This window comes from Carassius carassius, chromosome 10 (genome assembly GCF_963082965.1).
Source record: "Carassius carassius chromosome 10, fCarCar2.1, whole genome shotgun sequence".
NCBI classification, from domain to species: Eukaryota; Metazoa; Chordata; class Actinopteri; order Cypriniformes; family Cyprinidae; genus Carassius; species Carassius carassius.
In genome coordinates this window covers 5,840,234-5,867,177 of record NC_081764.1, presented here as the reverse complement: position 1 = coordinate 5,867,177, position 26,944 = coordinate 5,840,234, and the positions used below count along the sequence as shown (strand labels likewise).

The following is a 26,944-nucleotide window of genomic DNA, read 5'->3' as shown; positions in this document are numbered from 1 at the left end:
CTATGTAAACTTCGCATCGTTGAAACGTTATAAATAAAACTTAATTAAATATCGGTACTCACCGTCTGATTGCTGTCCACGTCGTCCATCTTTAAGTAGTGTTGATCAAGTACGGTAGGTGGCGCTGTCACAAAAAAACCAAGGGTCCTAAAGCTGCGGTACCAGAACTGCGGTCCTGAAACTGCAGCCTCCGGTTGTGCAGGAATACCCTTCTCAGGTCAGGACGATGAACTGGTGACGTCATCGCGCCACATAAATTACCCCTTCAGTCTTTCACCGCTAGATGTCACTGTGTGCCCTCAAAACGCGCTCTGCTCAGACAGACGGTTCCTATAAACCCAGACGACTTTATGCACATTTATAACTTTGAACTTGTGATCACGTTCCCATCATCACATTCTCATTGCATTTAATGGTCTAGTGGCTATATTAAAACTGGATGTATTCTAATGTATTCATGACACAGCTGATTGATCAACACTAAATGATCCCAAAGAGGCAGCTGTGAGAACCCTTGTTCAGCATATTTCGTTTTTAGTTGCAGTTTACAAGTCTGCACCAACAAAAATCTAAATTTTTCTTTAGACAGGCGTTTTTTTGTGTCTCATATTAAAATGTAATCTTAAAGAGTCCCAACATTTTGTCTGTCCACAATGTGAGGGATATTGTGTTAAATTTGAGCTTGTGGGGTTGAGGCACAGGAAATGCGCTGCATTCATCAATGACACGACACATGCTAGCGCTTGACCCATTCTTAGGGATCAAGGTCAAATGAATGAATAACAAGGATGTGCATTTCCTTTCCGACAGGAAAATATCTTTTATAGTGCTGTATAATTTTAAGAGCGCCATAAAAAGGACAAACAACAACAAAATGTCTCTACCGAATCTCATAAAACCTTCAGTTTGAACAAGAATTGATTCTATGCATAAACTGGGCATCTAATTAAATGTCCTATTACATGACCCTGCACATAAAGCAGTGGTCAGAGCTGACATACGCCTTGTGGTTGTGTTTAGTAGACTACCACACCATGAGTAAATAGCCTCCACACCCATTTAATATCCTTTCATTACCAATCTACAGCTAAACATCCACCCAAACAATGAATCATCTCCAGTTCTGGTCTGGTCCTTGGACTGCAGTTTTACACCGTCTGGAATAAATGAGGATGCTCACTCAAGTTATATAACAAAAGATCTGAGTTACTACGAGACAGCTAAGCCTACAGAGAAGTTTTAACTCAAAGAGTTCATTTTTCCAGGTTAAAAGCTTAGAATACCCTGGTATGTGGCCAGAAAAATAAATAGGCACTAAATTTGCACCATTCCTGTCAGTGACACTATAAGAACTTAAGAAACCACCACATTCTTTCGTTTGTGAAGACACATTGCCCTGCTTTCATGGGTTTTGGCCAAGGTCTCTGTATAGAGCACAGTCAAAATGATTCTCCAGTTGATGAAGTATTTGGCTTGAATAGCCTCAACTACCTCTGACATTGTCCTGGAAACCACATTACTGTTTGGTCTACTGCTTACGTAAAAGGAATACTTTTGAAAGGGCAGTGAAAAAGTATTACAACTCACATTAGAAACGTTTGCTCATTTAGGATAAGGTTTCCTGTCACCATATGCTCACAGAAAATCTGACCGGGCTGTGGCACATTGTAAATATCTTACTTTACAATGACTCACTAAAACCACACTTTTAAAAGGTGAAAACACACAAGTGGAAACATGAGATTATTTTGGGTGGGTTCTTGGTAACAAGATGAGGAAATTCAGAGGTTAGGATTTAGTCATGTTGTGCAGAAAGAAACCCACAGAGTACTTCACTAATAAAATAAAATAAAATATTATTTTATTGAATAAAATTAAATAAAAACTTTATTAAAATATACAAAAATATGACCTTGTGTTTTAATCAAAGATAATATATTTCTAAAAAGCAAAACATTTTGTAGCAGTTATAAATAAATACAATATCTAATTTATAAAATAGAACAAAGTCCAAAATGTTAAACTTCCAATGAATCCGTGTGCAGCAATAATGCTAAAGCAAAGGAGCCGTCCGATTGTTTGCCCTGTGGTGAAGAGTCCAGAGAAAACACATTACACATTAACACATTAAGAACAATAAACATGACACAATAACACATTATAAGAATTATTAAATGAGACTATTTTGCAACTAATGCCAGAACTAACTCACAACTATTGAGTGTGTTAGTCTGAGATGAAGTCGTGACAACAGAAAAAAAAAAAATCACATTTAGCGAACACTGAAAAAAATGTTACAATTTACGTACATTGAATTTACTAAGTTTTTTTCATGGTGAGCGGTTGCAATCTATTTATTTTAGCTATATTTAAATAAACTTATTTAGTTGATTAACTCTGACTAAAATTTGTTTAAATGTAGCTAAAATAAATTGATTGCATCCACTTACCATAAAATTTCTTTGTAAATTCAATGAATAATTTTTTTTCAGTGAATGAAGATTTAGACATGGGTGAATACCTTGTGTTTAAACACTTTGATATAGCAATAACTCTTCTTTTGTCGGCAGATCTTCACCAGTATTGTATGAACTATGCAGCATTACCAAAAAAGGAGATAAAGTCATTATAATACATTAATTATTGAACACTTATATATATTCATTCAATTAGCCATCAGCTCTGCATGCTGTTTGGATGTCATTAGTAACTGGTCAGACATTAGCTCTGCATATATATTTTTATAATTTTCCCAGAAGCACCAGACCAGCCTTTCCTTTGCGACAGCACACCTTTTAATTAAAATGTTTTTTTTTTCTTCACCTACTACAGCTCATTATGTACCCAGACGATGACCTGTAATACATCCTCTCAAGGTACATCAGCAATAATTTACTTAAGATTGAGGCTGTTTGCCATTAACTCATGATAACCATGCTGGGAATTCCTGGAAATGTTAAGGTTGGGTACTTTCATGGACTTTCTGACTTCCTTCAAACCAGTACACTGTGTCACACTTTATTTTCTGTGTCACTGTATAATCTTTATTAGCCCAAAAGTACTTCTTCTGTCATTGTACAAGAGAATCAAACTATCAATTGAACAATTAAAAGAGTGTAACAGCCACAAATCAAGCATAAGGAAAGCTAGCTTTCTCATTGACAGTAAAAACATGAATCAAGGTGTGTGTGTGTGTGTATCTCATAATGAAGCAACAGCATATGAAAAGATGGGGAAAGATTCTTGCCAGGAAAAGGCAAGAGAAAACATGATGTTAATGTGTGGAGGAATGCATGTGTACAGCAGCATTCAGTTGAAGTGGAGTGAAAGTTGGCCATGCTCAGCTCAGCTGCACTAGAGTGACTTAGTACACAGATTTAGAGATATACTCACCCTTTATATTTTAATTGACGATATACCAAAAAAACACACACTGTAAAAGCAGAGAGTAAGAATATATTCAACAATTATTTGGATTGGGTCAAGAAGAGCTGTGCATCTTAATCAATGACACCAAAGCATGAGACCATAACACTGAAAAGTATGGATCAATAAGATTTTTTACATTGTTGAAAGTTTCTAATGCTCAGCAAGGTTGCATTTATTTGATAAAAAATACATTAAGAACTTTAATATTGTAAAATGTTATTACAATTTTACTGTTATGTTTTCTATTTTTTAAATATTTTAAAATGCTATTTATTCTTGTGATGCAAATCTGAATTTTTCAGCATCCATTACTCTAATCTTCAGTGCTGCTTTTTTTTTTTTTGGAAACCGTGATAGGATTCTTACTAAAATGTACAAAATTACAGCACTTATTTAGTCACTTTTGATCAATTTAATGCATCCTTGCTGACTAAAATTATATAAAAAAGCATCAAAAACACCTTTATTGACCCCAAAATGAATAGTTTATACTATAATATCTATGAACAGTGCTCAATCCAAATAATTTATATACTTACACGCTATAATCAGCAAGACAGTTATAATCAGCGTGGTAGCTAAGGAAGCTTTCATCGTCAAGGGAGCTACAAAACCCACAAGATCATCTGTGTTATTAGAAACAATAAGACACAAGAATAAACATTCAATAAAGTATGTGGTGGCTCTCAGTTACAGCAGTGATCGCTTCTCTATTTGGAATTTGAACAAGATAAAATATGCCATTATCATCATCAGAGTGTTATATCACATGATGGCATATGTTGTATGACAAACTAGTCACCTCCATCTACAGTAACCATATTACTTTCCCTGGGGTTGATGTAGTCAGACATTTAATTCAGTACAGTATTGGATTCAAAGGATGACTCACTGTTGAAGTCAGTGGTGTGCCCTTCTATTAGTCCCTCTACAATAAAATACATCATCAAGTAACCATTCCAGCATATCCATAACAAGTGTCAATCCTGAAAAACTTGATTTTGTGGGCTGGACACTTTACCATGTGAGCGGGTGGAGGCTGTAGTCATGTCTGTTGTTGTAGCTTTGTCTGTGGTAGTGCTTGCTTCTGTTGGTGTTGTAATGACTGAAAAAAAAAATGAATACATTATTATCTGCTTTTGCCATCTACTCTAATTAAAAATTCAACAAGCTGCGTAAACATCTAGACAATTCAGTTGATTTGAACAAAGTATATGGAATGCTAGACCACTGGAGAAAGAGCCACAGATTTCTGAAGAACTAGAATGCTCATTATTCATAAATTTGTTTCATATTTTATATAATTTGATGGTGCTTTTAGCCATCAGTACAAGTGCAGTTCTCTCAGCTCCTTCTAATATTTTTGCATCTTTAAATCAGTAGAATGCAGCAGAGTTTCCCTTGATTGTACACAGGCCTTCTAATCACTCATATCATGAATTCACATCTTGGAAAATAAATTCCCACCCATTACTAGTGCTGGAAGATATACAGGTTCAAAGTGCCTATGCAACATTGTCAACTGAGAATTAACTGTTAACTTCAGATTTCAGCTTCTATATATGAACACCGTTATGATGTCAACACACATTCATATTCAGTCACGTCTGCTGCAATTTATTTGTGTTCATGTAGCTTCACTGAACAACGTCCATAAGGGCTATAGCACACCTGAGAGTGGGTTTATATGAATGTATTTCTGAGGGGAACTGTTTCAGTCAGTTTAGATGGTATTTCTGTTTCATGTTGCTTCTGTATAATGCATATTAAAGTAGTGTTTATAAGCGCAGCACTGCTTTGTTTACAGCGGTAAGCATCTGTGGTTTACACCTGCTGGCAGAGAGTGAATTTGCGTGTTCTTATTCAGACTGTCTGCTGTTTTTGTTTCATGCAGGAGGTGCTGGACTCCTTACCATGTGAGCGGGTGGAGGCTGTAGTCATGTCTGTTGTTGTGGCTTTGTCTGTGGTAGTGCTTGCTTCTGTTTGTGTTGTTATGACTGAAAAAAATAATGTCATTATCTGCTTTTGCTATCTACTCTAATTGAAAAAATTCCACATGCTGCGTAAACTTCTAGACAATTCAGTTGATTTGAACATAATGCATATGGAATGGTAAACCCCTGGAGAAAGATCCACAGATTTCTGAAGAACTGGAATGCCCATCATTCATAAATTTTCTTCATATTTTATCTAATTACTAAATACTGGACTGGGAGTGGGGGCTTATATATTTCTTAGGGGAACTGACTGTCTTTAGAAATGCTATTTCTGTTTCATCTTGCTTCTGTATGATGCATATTAAAGTAGTGTTTATAAGCGCAACACTGCTTTGTTTACAGCGGTAAACATCTGTGGTTTACACCTGCTGGCAGAGAGAGAATTTGGGTTCTTATTCAAACTGTCTGCTGTTTCATGCAGGAGGTGCTGGACTCCTTACCATGTGAGCGGGTGGAGTTTCAAAATTCCATTTCAAAATTCTACTTTGTTTACAGAGGTAAACACCTGCCAGGGCTCATCAATAAGGACTGCCCGATTGCAGGGGGCCAGCGTGAAGGGACACTTGGGACAGTAGATGAATTTGTCACTCGCCTGATCAGGCCACTGCAGCGTTATCATGACATTTTATCATTTGCATGTGTTTTTAAGACTTATTAATTGAAAAAAATCAAGTGATTATAAAGCATTTGGGCACTAAAGACAACTCTTTTCAGTTCTCGTGCGACCGCCCTCAACAGGCAAATACGTACAAAACTATGTCAAAATAGCCCTCTTGGCAAGTAACTTTGTAGCTTTAACAATAATTAATCTATATTAAATTTATACACTGGAATACAGATGCTCCGATCTCCTGGACATTTTTTGTTTTATTTCCGACTACTGTATCTTATGTTCTGTGCTTGCACACAAACTGCACTGCAATCATTTTCCCAACGGCCATTTGTGTGGAAATATTACATTATTATTATACTTAATCTCTAGATGGACACAAAGAGAAAGTACTGTAGCAGGCAGAACAAGATCACCGTTGACGATGTTGACAAAAAAATCCAAACATATAATTTCATTTGAATGTGTTTCTAAGGGGAACGGAACTGACTGTTTTCAGAAATTGCATTTTCTTTTAATTTTGTCTCCTTATAATGCATTAAAATTATTGTTAATACGCATAGCCCTGTTGTGTTTACAGCGATAATCAAGGAAACGCTGTATCACTTGTTTCATAAGCACCACCTGCTGACAAGAGAGTGAATCTGTGTCTCATTCAGCCAGTTTACCGTTTCTGTTTCATGCAGATGTTTAATGTTGAATAATTTCACAAAGCTAAAGTCAATTTATTCTGTTTTTGAAATCATACAGTCTGATATAAAATCAAACATTGCACTTTTTTCCAATTCATTATCAAATGGCTATGAAAAATCAAGATGCAAATGTTATTTTGTATGTGATTTTTCAATTCCTGTACCTCTACACAAATAAAAACAAAAAGCATAATTTCATTTCTATTTTTGTGCTATGGGTATATATTAAATTGTGCTATTACTTGTAATTTGTTCTTATTTACTGGCTGTCACTTGTCTTTAATAATGTTTAAACTTTATATTTATGTTGATTTTTACTGTTGTATCGAAATTGAAATTGAGAATTGTAAAATGTAATTGGTATCTAAAATATGGATTTTCATATCTTATTTATTAGAATACAACATAACAGATCAAAAACAATGATAACAGCAACTATTTTATCTTTTGTGGCACTACAATCCTTAGCTTTGATTCCTGTGGTTGTGATTTGCCTGTGGTTTACACCTGCTGGCAGAGAGTGAATTTGCGTGTTCTTATTCAGACTGTCTGCTGTTTTTGTTTCATGCAGGAAGTGCTGGACTCCTTACCATGTGAGCGGGTGGAGGCTGTAGTCATGTCTGTTGTTGTGGCTTTGTCTGTGGTAGTGCTTTCTTCTATTGGTGTTGTGATGGCTGAAAAAAAAAAATCAATACATCATTATCTGCTTTTTCCATCTACTCTAATTCAAAATTCCACATGATGGATAAACATCTAGACAATTCAGTTGATTTGAACATAATGCATATGGAATGGTAAACCACTGGAGAAAGATCCACAGATTTCTGAAGAATTGGAATGCCCATCATTCATAAATTTGTTTAATATTTTATATAATTTGATACTAAATACTGGACTGGGAGTGGGGGTTTATATGAATGTATTTCTGAGGGAAACTGACTGTCTTTAGAAATTTTTAGATGCTATTTCTGTTTCATCTTGCTTCTGTATAATGCATATTAAAGTAGTGTTTATAAGCGCAGTGCTACTTCGTTTATAGCGGTAAACATCTGTGGTTAACACCTGCTGGCAGAGAGTGAATTTACGTTCTCATTCAGATCATCTGCTGTTTTTGTTTCATTCAGATGTTTTATGCAGTATAGTTTCACAAACTTAAAGTCAGACCATTCTGTTTTTGCTTTAAATTGTAAAATCTTACAATCTAATTTAAATCAAAAACTGTTCATGTAGCATCTTTGTTTGATAGTGATTAAAATGCAGTGGTTCTACAACGGTTTCACGTATTCTGAGTTACATGAGCCATTGTGATTCATATAACAGCCCAGTCTTCTCACACAATTACATGGCTAAACCTTTCATCTTTTAACCTGGCCAGCATTCAAATATAACTTCTATTTTTAAAGAGTATGGAAGACTTCCTTCAGTCTGGTACCAAAACTAATTTCAGGAACTGGACATTCAATAGCTGGAAATAGAAAGGAAACTTGAGTAAAATTGATTATAAAACATGAATAAGCTAAACAAAAGGACAGTGATTTTATTAAGAAGTAAATACTGGCAGGTTGTAATACGCAAAATATGCTACTGAAACCACACCAAGACATCTGGCACACTGCAGCATGCATGGCATTTCAATAATGTTAAGTGGTGAAAAGAGTACCAAGAAATTAAACTTAAGTAAAAGCACTGTAAAATAATATGACTCAAGTAAGAGTAAAACTGTAGTTTGCTGAAAAACTACTCAAAATACAGCAATACAAAGTACTTTAGTATTATTTAAAAAAAAAAATTACCCAAAACTAGACGACGTGAGCATTATGGAGCAGAATTAACCCTAACACTCTTGTTAGGGTACTTTAATGTCTGTTTCACAAGTGAGACCCAGGAAATCGCTTACATGGAATAATGCATCAGCAAAAACAGCTAAACACCCAATTGTAATGCAATGCTAATTGACATAGCTTGTATCACAGTAAATATTTTTATAAAAAATATTTTCTGTCTCACTGTGATAAGAGGCTACATGGATTCACAGAAGCTAACGGTTTCAAACACTACTGAATTTATATAGTGATTTTGGACCCAAACATGATATTAGCCTCATAAATTGTTATGTCTGATGCTACGTTAAGCAAACATACTACCTATCCCAGTTACCAAGAGCAACAGTTTATAATTAATTTTGAAAAGTAAATTTGTCACCATATTTTGAAAAGAAATTGTTTAAAACGGTGTTAATAGAAATGTGGCAGTAAAACATTATGTGGGGTTTGCATAAGGTTGGGCATTGTTTGAATTTTTCTGATTCTTGTCAATTCCTAATTTTGATTCTAATGAGGTAAATAATAATAAAAATAAATTAATTAATTAAAAATCTTAGATATTATTCACATTTACTCTTACTCTAACTGCAAAATATTTCCTTGTTAGCTGAATTATATAGTTAATTCTTTCCCCGCCATAATGTTTGAAAAAAGTTGCCAGCAATTTTGATGATTTTCACTAAAATTTGATGGGCTCTATATTTTGCTGTATGAATATTTGAATATTTAATAGTTTTGAGGAAAAAGGTGAGAACATTTTTTTTTATCAAAACTACATCTGGATAATATTCAGTATTATTATCATGGAAAAAATCAAGTAAATCGCTTCCATCCCAACCTCCAAAGCTTGCACAACGCTTGCACAGACATATACCACTTCCTGGATCAAGATTTCCCTCCGTAACATTATGCAGTTCATTTATTTCAGTAATTCAACTTTAAATTGTGAAACTCATGTATTAAATAAATTCAGTGCCCACAGACTGAAGTAGTTTAAGTCATTGGTTATTTTAATGGTGATGATTTTGGAGAACCACAGTATTATGAGCATTGTCAAGAAAATCGATTCAAGAATTTGAGTGAACTTCACAAGGAATGGACTGAGGCTGGGCTCAAGGCATCAAGAGCCACCCCACACAGACATGTCAAGGAATTTGGCTACAGTTGTCGCATTCCTCTTGTTAAGCCACTCCTGTATTACAGACAACGTCAGAGGCATCTTACACGGGCTAAGGAGAAGAAGAACTGGACTGTAACCCAGTGGTCCAAAGTCATTTTTTCTGATGAGAGCAAGTTTTGTATTTCATTTGGAAACCAAGGGCCTAGAGTCTGGAGGAAGGGTGGAAAAGCTCATAGCCCAAGTTACATGAAGTCCAGTGTTAAGTTTCCACAGTCTGTGATGATTTGGGGTGCAATGTCATCTGCTGGTGTTGGTCCATTGTGTTCTTTGAAAACCAAAGTCATTGCACCCATTTACCAGGATATTTTGGAGTACTTCATGCTTCCTTCTGCTGACCAGCTTTTTGAAGATGTTGATTTCATTTTCCAGCAGGATTTGGCACTTGTCTTTACTGCCAAGTTGGTTAAATGACCAAGGTGTTGGTGTGCTTGACTGGCCAGCAAACTCACCAGACCCGAACCCCACAGAGAATCTATGAGGTATTGTCAAGAGGAAAATGAGAAACAAGAGACCAAAAAAATGCAGATGAGCTGAAGGCCACTGTCAAAGAAACCTGTGCTTCCAGACCACCTCAGCAGTGCCACAAACTGATCACCTCCATGCCACGCTGAATTGAGGCAGTAATTAAAGCAAAAGGAGCCCCTACCGAGTATTGAGTACATGTACAGTAAATGAACATACTTTCCAGAAGGCCAACAATTTACTAAATGTTTTTTTTTTATTGGTTTTATGAAGTATTCTAATTTGATGTGATAGTGAATTGGTGGGTTTTGTTAAATGTGTGCCAAAATCATCACAATTAAAAGAATCAAAGACTTAAACTACTTCAGTCTGTACTGACTTTATTTAATACATGAGTTTCACAATTTGAGTTGAATAACTGAAATAAATGAACTTTTCCTCTACATTTTAACTTATAGAGAACCACCTATATACGGTCTATTGCTGATGATTGCATTATTTTTAATATGCATCTGTTTACATTAGAGATTGCTTGTTTCTCCGTCCTGTTCACATGTGTTTTTGTTTGGGAGGTTTTGTGCTCGTTTAGAAGATGTGTAATAGCGCCACCGAGTCTATAACAGTGAAAACACAAAAAGCTGTAAAAACTCGTCTTTGGAGGGAAAGGGTTATCTTTTAAAAGCTGAGATAACTTGTCAAAGGCAGGGAAAGAGTTAACATTTTTTGGTAGGACAAAAAAAAACAAACAAAGATCATTTTATTTAACATTTTAACCCATATATAGTCTTGGGAATCCAAAATCTATTCCAATTCTAGAATACGTTACTTAAGGTCAGGAATCGTCTACTTATAAAATTAAAATTTAGATTCCTCTTATTGATTCCTTTGTGCACATTTTAATAAGACTTTAAACCATTCAAGCACAAGAAGACTCGTGCTCTGTTTTCTGTACTGCACACATAGGGACACAGCCATCATTTCAGAACTGAGCAGGGCCGTGAATAGACATTTTGAGGGGCAGTGGCCCAAACCAAAAAAAGAGGCACTGGGGGGAGGGTGCTTGTTAATACAAGTGATACAGTTGTTACAAATATAGCTAAAAGAGAAGATAGCACTCTCTGTAATGATTTCAGACTTTATTGTAGATGTATTGATAAGAGTGGGCTCTCCCTCACTCTCTGAGCCTGCTTCTGCCTCATCATAATGGAAGTAGGGAATAGTGGGGTAAGTTGACCCACTTCCTGTATCTTGCCAACTGTACACTTTTACTGTCATGTGACCATTTATTTTGGAAACACCCATAATTTCTGCCAGACTGTGATAAGGAGAAACACACGGGATGAGTGGAAGGTACCCATTTACTGTAAAAACTTTTTGGCAGAGCCATGGGAACATTTTTTTATAAGCCATATGGTTAGAACCCTTTGTCATAGATACATTGTAATAATTTAAAATTATATGAAAACTTTCATTAGTATAGGATAGATACATTCATTGTACTGTGGTGTCATTTTCCCTTAACCTGAGAACAGTGGCGTACTGCACATCTTAACCCCCAACCCAATGTCCAAGAAGAACGAGATGGTGCCCCTCTCACCAGCAGTGATGTCATATACGAAAAGTTATTGTGCACCTGCTGCATGTATACTATGGAGTCCGTCTCTTCCATTTACATAACTGATTTATCAGTCATGAATGTGGTGAATTATCATTGCATTGATGCATTTCATGAAGGCTAATGGCCAACACATTTCAGTTCAAACACTGTCCTACATAAGACTCGCTAACAGTTTAAAAAAACACTATAAAAGCAAAATTAATGTCTTTCAGTATATAAACAGTTAAAAAAAAAAACTAGGAGAAAACCAAATTAAAAGAATAGCTATATGTACTACATTTTGAGAAAAATTTACTTTCTATACATTTACCAATTTTTGCAATTAACTTATTATTTTTAGTAACTGTCGAAACATTGTCAAGTTACAATGGTCAACCGAAATAGTCTGTTTTTGCTTTCAAAATGGAGTGGATTCGTGGAATCAGCGGATCTTTAGCGGAGCGGTAACAGAACGCTTTGAGCTCAGATGAGGGGGTGAGGGTAGCAAATAAAAAAAAAATTATATAAAATATAAAAAAATAAAAATAAAACCAAGGAACACCAGAAACCAAAACCTTTTGTCTATTTGTCAGGCTTTATTTTTTTCTTATGTATTTTAATTGGATAAGAAATCAAATACACTGCTCGATGATAACCAATAATTTGTATTCTATGTTTTCTGTATTTTCCTAATGACGATTTTAGAATTGGTTCATACAAACACATAATAAGGCAGAATAGTTTCTATACTGAAATGTCCAATAGCACTGGATTATTCTTCATATACTATATTTATTACCTCGAAATGACCTTAAATTAGCTTTTTTAGCTACCGCAATAGTGGTATGCTTTGGTCATATAAGGGATTTCCTGCACATCATAAGTTATTACTTCTTCTGGGCAGTTTTAGACTTTCTGCGCGAGAGCTTCGAGTTTGAATGAAACAAGCACTGCGTGACAGTGTTTAGCGCATCGTAATGTCCATATCGTCTCGTTTTATGTATGAATAAATCTTCTGGTTATACACAGACTATCTTTTTTCTTCGCCCATGTGCTCAAAAGTGATTTTTAAAGTCACAGTCACAGCATAAGACTGTTTGAATGGCCCGCCCCCACAGCTGAACTGGAAGTTTTGATTGGTTTTGCACCCGAGTCAGACCTGTCTGTTATTGGCTGAAGCGCAGGGCTCCAGGAGTTTAAAAGGTCCCGGCTCGCTCTGTTTCACCATAGGCAATTCTTTGTTGAATACCATGAATACTTCAGATTAATTCTACTCAAGTAAAAGTAGTACAATTTAATTATAAATTGAAAAACTGTGAAAAATGTATTCAAGTAGCATAGTGTGACGAAAGTATTTGTAATTACTTACTTGCCACCTTTAGTAATGTTAAGTGAACCCCAAATCAAGGAAAAACAAGATTCCAAAGTCTAATCCAAGACTATAAAAGAATGTTTCCCTGGAAAGATACATTTACAGAAACATTTCTGCTTTAACCATTACTGAAATAACAGACAGATGATTGTTTTGAGCAATATTTGTTGAGATATGTGATGATATGCTAATGACATTTAAAAGTAATTAGTTCATTTAAAAAGTTTTCTACTCTTCTCTCTATTAACACTCCAACACTCCAGCACATCTGATACTCCCCAACCTGCACCATGATGGTTCCACAGAATGATACATCTCCTCCCTAGAAACAGCATTCTACAACTGCCTGTCACCACCAGGACTATGATGAAAAGTAAACACGAGGCGGAGATGATTATGTAGGGCTTGGCGGAAACAGACTGGGAGCAGTGAGTCACTGAAGACTCCCTATTACAGATCCCTTCAACATAACTAAGACAAAAAATCCATTAATCACAAAAGGCCTGAAGGACCTACTGAACAAGAAGAAGGGAACCTTTAGGTATGGGTTACCTTGAGATGTCAGCGAACATAAAATAAACACATCAATTATGGGACAAAACAATATACAGTCGTGGCCAAAAGTTTTGAGAATTACATAAATATTAGTTTTCAAAAATTGGACCTCTGCAATTCGACTAGGCATGCTCTCAATCAACTTCTGGGCCAAATCCTCACTGATAGCAACCCATTCTTTCATAATCACTTCTTGGAGTTTGTCAGAATTAGTGGGTTTCTGTTTGTCCACCCGCCTCTTGAGGATTGACCACAAGTTCTCAATGGGATTAAGATCTGGTGAGTTTCCAGACCATGGACCCAAACTTTCAACATTCTGGTCCCCGAGCCACTTAATTATCACTTTTGCCTTATGGCATGGTGCTCCATCATGCTGGAAAATGCTTTGCCCCAGTCCTCAGCAGTCCATTCACTATACTTTCTGCAGAAGATCAATCTGTCCCTGATGTTTTTTTTGGAGAAAAGTGGCTTCTTTGCTGCCCTTCTTGACACCAGGCCATCCTCCAAAAGTCTTGGCCTCACTGTGCGTGTAGATGCGCTCACACCTGCCTGCTGCCATTCCTGAGCAAGCTCTGCACTGGTGGCACTCCGATCCCGCAGCTGAATCCTCTTTAGGAGACGATCCTGGCGCTTGCTGGACTTTCTTGGAAGCCCTGAAGCCTTCTTTACAAGAATTGAACCTCTTTCCTTGAAGTTCTTGATGATCCTATAAATTGTTGATTTAGGTGTAATCTTAGTAGCCACAATATCCTTGCCTGTGAAGCCATTTATATGCAACGCAATGATGGCTGCACGCGTTTCTTTGCAGGTCACCATGGTTAACAATGGAAGAACAACGATTTCAAGCATCACCCTCCTTTTAACATGTCAAGTCTGCCATTCTAACCCAATCAGCCTGACATAATGATCTCCAGCCTTGTGCTCGTCAACATTCTCACCTGAGTTAACAAGACGATTACTGAAATGATTTCAGCAGGTCCTTTAATGACAGCAATGAAATGCAGTGGAAAGGTTTTTTTGGGATTAAGTTAACTTTCATGGCAAAGAAGGACTATGCAATTCATCGGATCACTCTTCATAACATTCTGGAGTATATGCAAATTGCTATTATAAAAACTTAAGCAGCAACTTTTCCAATTTCCAATATTTATGTAATTCTCAAAACCTTTGGCCACGACTGTAATACCAATGCAATGCAACTATGCTGTGCAAGAATAGCAGGATGAGTTCATCAGGCTGAACTCCACCAGTTCTAACACGCTGTGCCCTGATGGTGCTGCAACACCAGTGATTGAGACCAAATGCATGCTCAGACAGATCTCGGGTAAGATCTTGAAAACTGCTGAACTCCATACACATCTACAGTGAGTGGAGCTAGATGCTGGACCAATGATATTGTTCAATGTCATTCAATGCAGCTAATTAGGACAAAAAATGTATGTGATTATTTTTACACTTGGAATTTACTGGAGTAAAAACTTTAATAAAAAAAAACTGACCTATGCATGTAGGAGGTGGTGAACTATAATCCCCGTATTCACCACATGTAATGGTGCTGTTTCCAACAAGGATGTAGTTATCATCGCAGGAAAATGTAATGACATCATTAAACTCCGGTATGACTCTGGGCACAATCATCTTGCCATGTTCAATTGCATCTGGCACTTCGCATGTTGTCACTATAAAAGACACAGTGAAAGAGAAGCTGTTATCATCTCTGTTAACATCTCTGACTGAAGTTGCTCTAGACAACATTGATGTTGATAGTGAATGTTCAATCATGGTTATTACAGTAAACTAAAATCATTTTAAAAAAAAATTATAATAAATAAAATTAACGAACTAAATTAAAATTTAAACGTATTCAATTTCAGCATGTGGCTAAGGCAATGTTTTAATTTTCAATTAGTTTAACTTGATGTATTCAAATAACTAAAACTGAAAGAATAATTATTAAAAACTATATAAATATATATAAAAAGGAATAAAAATGACAAAAACACGTTAAAATGACTAAAACTTTAAAATTAAACCAGAAAACAGAAAAATGTATTAAATTATTTTAAAATATTAATAAACTCCATCATAATGTCTTAAAAATATTAAAAAAACACTGACATGCAGCTATCCAAAGATGAGGACTCACATATACATTCAGCCTTTCCACTCCAGCCAGAAACAAGACATTGCCTGTAGCTTGATCCTTCCAGATCATATCTGGATTAAAGAAAAAAAAAATCAATTACAAGTATGAGTGCAATATGGACAGTAAAGGCCGCATCAGTGCTTACCCCTTCTCACATATGGTTTTTATGTAGGCACCAAACAATGTTCCTTCTGAGGTGTCATAACTCATATGCAGTGAAGGTTTAGGTTCTCCGCAGTCTATTTCTGAAATGAAACCAAACATACTAGTTTATTATAACACACACTTGATCCTTTTTCTATTAAGGGGAACATCCCAATTTAGAAGTCAAAATTGAATTACTTTTGCAGATTAATTTCACTTGACTCCACATCCCATTCAGGCAGATGATGGAAGTCAAACCCTCCTCTCTCTCATATCCTTTAGCACATTCCACTAACGCTTCTGAATTGTCTGGGAAGCTATTCTTCAGTAAGGATTCCGATGATAAGACAATTTTGCCATTAAAAACAGGAAACGAACAGTCTGCTAAAACAACCACAATAATAGATTTTAGTCAAATGTTTAGGGTCAGTAAGATGTGTGTGTGTGTGTGTGTGTGTGTGTGTGTGTGTGTGTGTGTGTGTGTGTGTGTGTGTGTAAAGAAATAAATACTTTCAGGACACATCAATTTGATCAAAAGTGACAAGAAAGACATTTATAGTGTCACAAAAGATTTTTTTTTTTTTTAATTTTATCAAATAATTATTTTAAAAAGTATCACAGTTTCCACAAAAATATTAAGCAGCTGAATTGTTTTCAAGCTTTGCCTGAGAAAAAATTAATACCAAATCTATTACAAATATAAAAGTTATTTTAAATTGCAATTATACATCACAATTACTGTCTTTAGTGTGTTTTTGATCAAATAAATGCAGTTCTACTTGAACATAAGAGACAACTCGGCAGTACTTTCCCTTTAAATGCATTTTATTTTTCTTACAAGTAATACATTTTTTGTACTTAACAACATGATTGTGAGTCCACCTACAGATATCTTAGATATCATGTTTTCGGAATAATTTGTTCCACTTTTCGAGATTAAAAACATAAAACAAAATTCACTGAAACCGATCAACCCAACCCAAGGTAGTCTCGTGGATAAGCTGCATCTGTTCGAGTAACTAACTGTATTAATTCAATGTAGGCTACTGAAATTATCCGAAGTTGAGCGACTGACTGGGTTTAAAATTAAAGGTAAGGAAAATCAGCTTACCTGCTCCAGCTGAGACCAGTGAAAGCGCTAGTAGAAGCAGTGGCAACACCTTCACACTTGTCATTGTTATTTTGTTTTTCAGCAGCAAACACTTGTCGTGAGTTCACAATCACCGGCGGAAAAACACTTAACGGGCGGAACGCTAGAGGATGAAATAACGACAAAGCACTACACGGACAAGAATATTCCCCATGTTAGCGTCATTGGTCACTTTCCCTCTGCGGATGGAAAAAAAACTGGAAAATTAAAAGGAAAAGGCGCATCATAGTCCGTCGTGCACTAGACCGTAATGTTCGAGGAAACACGCCTATTCTGTGACGTGTTACCACCAGAGACCGCCAACAGATGAGTCAAATCATTTAGCTGTTTTACACTTACTCTGCTGCTCAGTATAGCCAACACTGTCTACCTATTAAATATATATCTATATAAAGTATTTAATCTGTAGCCTCTACAGTACGTAACAATTTCTTGGTTTCTTGGTATGTAAAGAATTTCTTGGGTTACAACACTATTGTTGTCCCTGTTGTCATTTGACGTACTATACCATGCATGAATGTAGCCATGTACACAAACACACACACACACACACACACACACACACACACACACACACACACACACAAAATACAGTTTAAAAATAGAAGTTATTTTTACTTTTGATCCGTTTTATGTATGTTCTTGCTGAATAGAATTAATATTTTCCTTTAAGAAAAACAATATGTAATAATAAGGACATTTATCATTCTTATCGATATCAAATAGACTATAAATAGTGCTGTTCTTTTAAACTTTCTATTTCTTCTTGAGCATCAAATCAACAAATTAGAATGATTTCTAAAGGGCCGTGTGACTCTGAATACTGTAATGAGGCACAGTAATAACATAAAATAGTTTGAACAGTATTAACAATATTTTGGTATTATTGTATGTTTAATCAAATAAATGCAGCCTACGTTGTGGATGACTTTGAGATGTAAATCATGAAAGAATCATTTCCAAAATCTGTGAATGTTCAAGAGTATTTATCGTTCAACATAAATAAATGGATGAAGTTGCTATAGTGTATGTATATTTGAATAACAAAAGTTCAAATGAATGCAGTCTGGTGAGGTCTGGATGGCAGTCTCCAGTTTACAGTAACTTTACAGTTCATGGAATGTGTGAGTCAGTGCAAGGGTGTTCCTTAACAAGGGCGTCCCTCTGAAAGCTTAAATCTGATGCTGTTTGACAGTGTAACCTACAATAGCATTTTGTTTCTCAATGCTTTATGGTAACTATTTGCCATGCATTTAATTGCTAACATCAGTATAAGGTTTTATTTTGAACTTCTTCTCTCTTGTTCGGTTTCATTTATACATGGCTAACTTCAGTGTGTGTGTGTGTGTGTACTCCTATAGAAACTGTGGTTTTGATTGCTATAGTAACTGTGTGGACTTAAACCACAAAGCGTTTAATGATTCCAGCATCATAGCTCACAGAGACACATTTATCTGCTGCTCACCCTTCTAAAAAATGCCAATCATCCTTCAACATTACCTATGGTAATATCACATAGAAAGTCAACATAAAATAAATGCACATTAAACTGTGAAGTAAACCCATGTTCACTACTGGTTAAAAGTATGTAAAATTTAAGATTTTTTATGTTTTTAAGAGCAGTCTCTTATGATCATCAAGGCTGCATTTAGTTGATCAAAAATACAACAAAACAGTTATATTGTGAAATAATATTGCAATCTAAAATAGCTGTTATGTATAATATAATATGTAATTTATTCCTGTAATGATGAATCTGAATTTTCAGAATCATTGTTCTAGTCTTCAGTCTCACATGATCCTTAAGAATTATTATAATATGTTGATTTGCTCCGGCATCAACTATTATTGGTGCTCAATTATTAATAATTAACAGTTCTTATCTTTTTTTTTTATATTACTTATCCTGAACTTTTGAATGGTAGTGTTGTCCAGTTTCCGAAAAGCAGCACAACTGTTTTCAACAGGAAATGTTTGTTTGTTTGTTTTCATATTAGAATCATTTGTGACTTTGGACCACAAATTTTTTTCTAAATTGAGATTTATACAACATCTGTAAGCTGAATAAATAAGCTTTCCAGTGATGTATGATTTATTAGGATATAACTATACAACTAAAAGATACAACTATTTGAAAATCTGGAATCTAAGGGTGCAAAAAATTAAAATACTGAGAAAATTGCTTTAGAATCTGTCCAAATGAATTCTTAACATTGCATATTATTAAGTTTTAATATATTTACAGTAGGAAATTAACAAAGTATCTTCATTGAACATGATCTTTACTTAATATCCTAATGATTTTTGTCAAAAAAGAAAAATCTATAATTTTGACCCATAAAAAGTTTTTTTTATGCATTGCTACAATATACCCCAGTGACTTTAGACTGGTTTTGTGGTCCAGGGTCACATTTCCGAAGGATCATGTGAAACTGAAGACTAGAGTAATGGCTGCTGAAAATTGAGTTTCACCATCACAGCAATAATAAATTATTTTCAAGTATTTTCAAATAAAAAGTTATTTTAAATTGTAAATATATTTCACGATATTCCGTACAATTTCTTTTATATATATATATATATATATATATATATTTTATTCTATATATATTCTATTCATCTATTCTAAACTTTTGACCTGTGACCATTTTGCTATATACAGCTGTATTTTCTTCCTCTTTTATCAGTGAAACTGAATGACCTCTATTAAAACAACTTAGTTCCCCCAGGAAGTAATTTAAATGGTCAGAGCTGGACATATTAAAGCAAACTTCAAATGTGCTCTCTGCGCTTATCTGAGAAACACCCACCCCACCCATTTTATATCTTGGCCTGACAAGAGAGATAATACCTCATTCACTCATTCCTCATTTATAAAAGATGGTCTGTTTTTAATCAGCTTGTCCACAGCATTTAAGGTTCGAAGAGTGAAGGCACATGGTTGTTTATAGCATGTACTGTAGACTACGTTATAACTTTACTGCTCAAGCCTCACATATAGCACAAGTAAACATTTCAACAAGAAAACAGCTGTGTAATTTTACATGATAACAATAGCATTTTAAAATGGCCATTCATTATAAGTACATGAACCGTTATCAGACCACAAAAGCAAGTGTTTTTATTACATTAGTGATGTGTTTTATTGGAAATGACTCGTTAGTGACACCTGGTGTCGGTTCATAGCAACTGTGTGTTGTTAAAGAATCCCAATATCTTTCACCTGCCAAACATTTATTATCCACTTTCACCACTGCTTCAGTGGTTTTCAATACATTTATCTGCTCTTTTATATCTCTGAATAAAATACCTGCTCCAGTCTCTATGGTACTGAGTACTTTACACATAGCTGAGCAATCCTGAAATGATACAGCAGTGTTCTGCTTAACTCAGCAGAACAAATACTGCTTAGACTGGCATATTTCTTTAGTGTAAGCCATTTAAAGTAGTCTACAATTTGTTCTTTGTGACAAGCCATAGGTTTTATTATCTATTCTAGACAATGCTGTAGGCGTGAAAGGCCAGGATAAGACTTTCTGTTGACAACTTGAGATGAGATAAGGTATGTACAGCAGATGCTAACATTTCTTCACATTTTGTCGCATTTACACAGTTTTCGAAGACTGGCATATGCACAAAACACAATGTAACACCGCCACAACTTATGGTAAACAATAATCTTGTCTTTGTGATTAGTTTGCGTTCTCATCATTTATATCAAAGCTGTGTCACAGCTGTTAGTTACATATCCAAACCCTGAGGTCATAATCACTTCACACAGCATATGGGATGGCCACCAGTCCTTTGGTATTGATAGATTATATTACTTCCTATGAATTCACACCTTACACGTTTATCTTGATCACATTTCAGACCTCAAAACCCCAATAAATCAGCCCTTTCAGAAACCTCCCACTACTGACAATGTGTTGCAAGCAGGCATGGAACAAATCAAATAGATGGTTTGATAGAAGACATTATACCCGCAAAATTCCTGTTTTTAGGAGGGATAATTTTCCCCTGCTTTGTTGTGTGTATTTAAAGACAGCGAATCTTTGCACATTAGGGTGAATCTCACAGAAACTTGTCTGGATCATATTTTACCTCCAAAATAAAAAATTTGCATAAGGACAATGAAGCCTAATGAAGTCTATTCTTAGGATTTTTATGAATTGTTGCATTGTGACAGTATGCATGAATTTAAGGACATTTCCCCCCTTTTTACTGCATTTATATTTATTATATTCTTATTATAATAATGCAATATAAAATATCTAATTATTTTAATATTAAATATATTATTTTAATACCTTTAAGTTAAAAAAGTACCATGATGTAGATTTTTTAAATATATTTATTTATTTATTTAAGTTACAGTAATGTGAGTTTGAAGAGTAAATGTGCTTAGATGTCAATAAAAATAATGGCATAATATTAAAATTAATAATAATAAATCAGACCTTATTCTCTTAAAGGAACAGTCCACCTAAAAATGAAAATTTGCTAAAAATGTATTCCCCCTCAGGCACGGGTTTGTTTCATCAGAACAGATTTGGATAAATTTAGCATTACATCACTTGCTCATCAATAGATCCTTTGCAGTGAATGGGTGCCGTCAGAATGAGAGTCCAAACAGCTGATGAAAACATCACAATAGTCCACAAGTAATCCACATGACTTCAGTTATAAACACACAGCTTTTTGCTTCACAAGACAATAATTGATGTACTTAAGACATTTGGATTACTTGTGGATTATTATGTTTTAAACGGCTGTCTGGACTCTCATTCTGACGGCACCCATTCATTCTTGAATGGTCTGAGGGTGAGTAAAAATATTCATTTTTGGGTGAACTTTAATGCTAAATATTATATTTTAAATCTGAGATCAAATATGACCCCTTGACAACCTTCATTAGGGCTGTGCCGATCACGATCGGCCGATCGTTATGCGCATCTCGTCAGTAAAGCCTGATTCCTGATTAGAGAACCGGCTTTACTGACGAGATGCACATTAACGATCATCGTGATCGGAGCAGCTCTAACCTTCACGATGTTCATCCATGTGCATTGGCTTCTTATGGTCATAAATCGAAGCTTGACTGCTGTAGAGCAGGGGTTTTCAAACTGTGGGTCGCGACCCACTCGTGGGTCACGGAATGGAACAAGGTGGGTCGCACAAAGTCACTTGGCTGCAGCTAATTTTGCGTTTCAATGACACACAGACACTAACACAGTTCAGTCTAGGGCTGCACGAATGTGACGAGTGGGGCGGGGCCTAGTGCCATGGGAACAGAGCTAGGCCGGTGGAGTGATTGGGAAATGAGCAACACTCACCGGTCTCAAGAACCACGGAGGAGATCGGAAAGATACAAAAGAGGAGCGATGACAGTGAAGGACGAGAGAGGACCAGGCCTGGGTTTTATTTTGTGTTTGTTTTTTATTTGTGCACGGCAGTCATCCGAGAGGGGCTGTCGCGCTGTTTTGTGTTTATTTGGTTATTAAAACTTTGTTTGATTGTCCGCCGGTTCCCACCTCTTTCCACGAAGGAGTCATCGAGGCGGTGGGCTGGAGTGAGTTCGCCCCCCCCCCCCCCCCCCGGCAACTCACTCCAGCCCACCACATCGAGCACCCTCGGCGGCAGACTCCTTCGCCCTGCTCGATGGCACTGCGGATTCACCCCAGCGGCGAAGGATCTTCGGCAGCGCGCCCCTCCTTCCTCCCTGGCTTCGGCACCAGTGTAAAACATTAAAATCTTCACAATCACAGGAAGAAGGAGGCGGGAACTGGGAACCCACTCATCACAACGATATAGCCCACCAACATTAATAATGAACTGCAATATCCTTAGTGTGATTTTCAAATTGCAATTAAGTCCGTGTGCGTTGCGTGTTTTGAAGGTCTCAGAGCAATGTCATTAAAAGGTTCAATCGGTCTTTTTTTACCTATTTCACAATTATTTTAATCTCCAAACTGTTTTAGATAGTTCTGCTTTGCTTCTTATGCTTTTCTAAAAAAGTGTTGGATTGTGCTCCGTTCTCGCCGACACACACGGAAGGATCATGAATGCAACAAAACACAGCAGCGCAGATCACACTTCACTGGAGTGAGCCTGCTTCACGTTTTTATGGACACTACATATTTTAACGCCAGTAAACAAAAATTAAAACTTGTAAATTTGTAGTGAAATTTTCAGTTGTACTCTAAAATAAAATGGTTATTTTTCTTAAATACTTAATTTCTGTCATAAAAATTTTAAGTAAGATTAGGTTTAAAGTAATTTCACTCGTTGTTTTTTTTTTTTTTTTAATATTTTGGTGGGTCGTGAAATATATTACACTTGTCTAGGTGGGTCGTGGAATGGAAAAGTTTGGGAACCACTGCTGTAGAGTACAGTATAGCCTCATAACTGAGAGGTTGAATTGTTTGCACTGCTTGCCTTTGTCTTGAGTAGACTGGACATGCATGTCCAGGAAAAATAAAATAAATATTTACCATATTAAATCTGATTTCATAGAATTAAAAAAAAATACATTTACATGTATCATTTGTTTTGTGACAAAACGGTTGCTACAAGGTAAACCTACCACGGTGCTTAGCAAGAGCCTGGATCTCTACACCGAAATCAATGTCACAATCTGTTATAGCTACATGTATCTATTCATATACATATTTCAATAAATAAACATTTGATCATGTTCTTGGTAGAAATAAAGCACAAGTTTCTGGTCATTTGCATTTATAATATTTGGAGATCAGGGAATCAAAGACATGGAAAAGAGAGAGAATAGTCTGAAAAGTCCCTGGCAAAGCCCCCAATCTTCAAGACAGTTCTTATTTACACCATTTGAAAACATTAGAGTTAAACTGCATGGGTCTAAAAGGCATGCAACAAAACAAGTAGTTTGTGTGTTCTACTTTGCATGCGTGGGAAAAAAAGATTCTTTGGGGTAAGAACGTGCCTTTATAATAGAAACAAAAACTTTCATTGTCGTTTTGGTGATTGATGGGGCATGATCCCTTAAGTTGCATAAGGAAGGATTGCATTGTGATGTCGAGAGAGTCCTCATGTTGTTTAATGTCAGCTGGCATAAAGCAAATTTAAAAGAGTCTGTCCGGACAAAATGGAGCTCCATGCATTTGACCACAAAGCTTCAGAAATTGCCTGTCCAAGACGATAAACCTCCATAAGATCTCCATAAAGCAGTTTAGATGAAACATCATGTCGAATTAGTCTGTTTATGAGACTGCTTATTACCCTAACCCTAACCCTAACATTTTTGAATAATTTGAATAAAAAGCTCATGCTGACCACTGTCCAAAGAAAAGGACATTAATATGGTTCACATGATGCGCTCTGAAGCTTAGCAGGCGTAAGCCTGGTCAGCAACTGGTTTGGAGACCACCGGGAGAAAAACGAGGTGTGAATGATTTGCCTATGCACTGAATGTTAGGTAGCTAGCTATAAACATTTCAACAGTTTAACTAATTTGCTCATCTAATTAATTTGTGCTAATTCCCATGATAGTGCTGAAATGCTGATAATGTAGCCTACTTGCAATCCATGATGAACTGTGTGAAATCTTAGCTTAAAGCGTTTACATTCACGTAGTTGCACATGTTTCTGGTTTTAAACCTTCTATTCCCAAGGATCGCCAATCTATTCACAAACATCTCGCATTGCTTCCTCATGCGTGAGGATACGAGCAAAACTAGGGACCTTCCAGAGGCCGTCGCTCAAAGGTCCAGGGTGGTCAAAGACTAGACTCGCCCTGGTGGTGACTGGAGCCGCATCTGTGGTGACAATGTCGTCTTTCCTGTCTTTACTATCATTTCCTTTTCTTTCAATTTCATCTGTAATCATTTCCTTCCTGTTTTCTTCCTTTTGATCTCCCTTATCCTTTGTGTGTTTGCTCTTCTTGTCTCCCTCTCTTGTCTCCTCTATGTGGGTGTTTTCATTTCGGATGTCTCTATCTCTCTGTTTTTTCTTCTTTTGGGTGCTTTTGAGCTCAGTTTCTCCTTTTGGCTCAGCTGCTTCATCCTGTCCTTTGCTTCTTACTTTTCTCTCAGCCCTCCACCTCTCCTCCCCTTCTCGGTTCTCATTTCGCTTCCTTCCTGTAGATTCCTGTTTTTTCCTCCTTTCAGCGTCACCTTTCCTCTGGTCCACGCTCGGCATCCCTTTCACGTGGCGGTCCTCTTTTCGTCCCTGCGCTTCGCCAATTACCACTTCCGGTCCTTCACGCTTTGACTTCTGGGGACTGACTGAGCGACTATGTTGGATGGTCTTTCTGTTCTTGTGTGAGTCTCGAGTGCTTTGCTGTAGATTTTCTTTGTGGCTGTGAGCTTTGTCTTTGGATGGGCTTTTGGATTTCTCTGTATCTCCGAGATCAAGGAGATTCTCTGCGGACCGACTCTTGATGCGCCGTTGCTGCGGGACTCTGGAAGAGCTGGTGTTTTGTGGTTTGGCACGTTTCTCCCTCTTGCTGTCTTTAGAGCGAGGATCCTCACAGGCCAGATCCAAGGAGCGGCGAGAACGGGCAAAGGAGCTTGTCAGGTCTGAAGTTTCCTTCTTCGCTGAGGTGGATGACGGATGAAGGAGAGGAGCACTGAGAGGAATGTTGGAAGTGTTGGATCTCGACGGATCAGGAAGGATAACATTTCCAGCAGAACCTAAGGGCGAAAAGATTGTCATTGGATACACTGCTTACAATTAAAATTCTGTTACTAATTGAGGCCTTTTACCAAAAAAATGACCATGGTAACCAATTATTTTCAGGTGGTGTTTGCCTGCTCTAATATCCACAGTACTAGAGTGTTGTGGCTGGTTGCACATGCATTGCTATGTAGTTGAGAAGTTGCTAAGGCATTGCTAGATTGTTCTCGGTGGTTGGGCCTCGAGTATTTTGGGTGCTTGGGCACTGATAGAGTAGTTTGGGTGGTTGCTAAAGCACTGATAGTGTGTTATAGGTGGTTGTAAGTGATTGGTAAAGTGTTCTTAGTGATTGTTAGAACATTGCTAGAGTGTTTCCCAAATGCACTGTAGGTCAACTATGGTTTTCTGTAACCATAGTTCCAACGAACATAACAAACAGCATCGTAAACTTGTGTGGTTGGAACAACAGCTCTTGACCTGTGGTTAGAAGCATAGTTTCTTGCTTTTATGTCAATACGCCCTCATATCCCATGTGCATAATTTACAGCCAAAAATCTGGCTTTAATTCGATCTCAAATGGATTAATTAAAATAAGTTATTACTCTACCACCTGCATGACATCATTCGTTTCAGAAAACTGACATGACTAATAGTTGATTTCTTCATACTATGCAAGTTAAGCAGTTGAGTATAGCAAACACACCTCTTGGATGGTTGTAATAATTTTAAATAAATTGGAAAATTACAAATCTAAATATATATTACAATAAGTAAAACTATATTTAGTATGTAAAAAATAATATCATATAATATATAAGCATATAATTATATGTAATATCTTTATTTGTTTTTGAGTGAAACCATTTTCCCTTGTGTTGGGACTGCAAAGAGCATGAACATATTCAACAGATCTACAATCTTACACAATAAAGCAGAGACAAGACTAGCAATTAAGGAGCTAAGAAAGTGTAGTGAAAGTCCCATTACCAAAGAATAAAAGACCTAGAGGAAAAGAGGCTGTTAGTGATGATACTCCTGGGGGTAATAACACACCGCAGAGGAGCTTACACAACCTGCACAGAAGAAAGAAAGAGAGTAAGAAAGAAAGAAAGAAAGAAAGATAGAAAGAAAGCTG

At 36.4% G+C, this 26,944-nt stretch overlaps 2 protein-coding genes and 1 long non-coding RNA gene across 18 annotated transcripts in view; all 3 read right to left on the bottom strand.

The window, feature by feature from the left end:
- Nucleotides 1-1,839: 1,839 nt before the first annotated feature.
- Nucleotides 1,840-17,415, bottom strand: LOC132151618 (complement decay-accelerating factor-like). Of its 16 annotated transcripts, none has more exons than XM_059559846.1 (13): nt 17,119-17,415; nt 16,206-16,391; nt 16,009-16,108; nt 15,864-15,934; nt 15,217-15,396; nt 7,319-7,402; nt 5,343-5,426; nt 4,451-4,534; nt 4,322-4,357; nt 3,969-4,055; nt 3,394-3,433; nt 2,522-2,592; nt 1,840-2,084 (listed from the first exon to the last, which is right to left on the bottom strand). In XM_059559846.1, the coding sequence occupies exons 1-12, from the start codon at nt 17,180-17,182 to the stop codon at nt 2,529-2,531; spliced, it is 1,080 nt and encodes a 359-aa protein (XP_059415829.1). In that variant the 5' UTR covers nt 17,183-17,415; the 3' UTR covers nt 1,840-2,084; nt 2,522-2,528. The 16 variants fall into 16 exon arrangements, with proteins under 16 accessions (XP_059415829.1, XP_059415830.1, XP_059415831.1 ...); XM_059559847.1 differs by having other exon boundaries at nt 3,969-4,034; XM_059559848.1 differs by lacking the exon at nt 2,522-2,592.
- Nucleotides 17,416-23,878: 6,463 nt separating this feature from the next.
- On the bottom strand, nt 23,879-24,580 carry LOC132151622 (uncharacterized). The gene is made up of 2 exons (XR_009436430.1): nt 24,548-24,580; nt 23,879-24,241 (listed from the first exon to the last, which is right to left on the bottom strand). It is a non-coding gene; the product is annotated as an uncharacterized LOC132151622 (long non-coding RNA).
- The window catches only part of LOC132151619 (membrane-associated guanylate kinase, WW and PDZ domain-containing protein 3), a 112,257-nt gene continuing 109,889 nt past the window's right edge, over nt 24,577-26,944 (bottom strand). The window contains exon 21 of the mRNA XM_059559860.1: nt 24,577-25,826. Coding sequence (XP_059415843.1) covers nt 24,817-25,826 — 1,010 coding nt within the window. The 3' untranslated portion in view covers nt 24,577-24,816. The remainder of the gene's footprint in view (nt 25,827-26,944) is intronic.

Bases quoted from the DNA above. Each gene is read 5' to 3' on its own strand.
- LOC132151618 (XM_059559843.1), bottom strand. From the start codon at position 17,182: ATGACAAGTGTGAAGGTGTTGCCACTGCTTCTACTAGCGCTTTCACTG. The intron at 16,109-16,205 runs GTAATTCAATTT...GTTTCATTTCAG, and splicing joins AGTGAAATTAATCTGCAAAA to AAATAGACTGCGGAGAACCT. The intron at 2,593-3,968 runs GTAAGTATATAA...AATGCTGCATAG, and splicing joins TGTCTTGCTGATTATAGCGT to TTCATACAATACTGGTGAAG.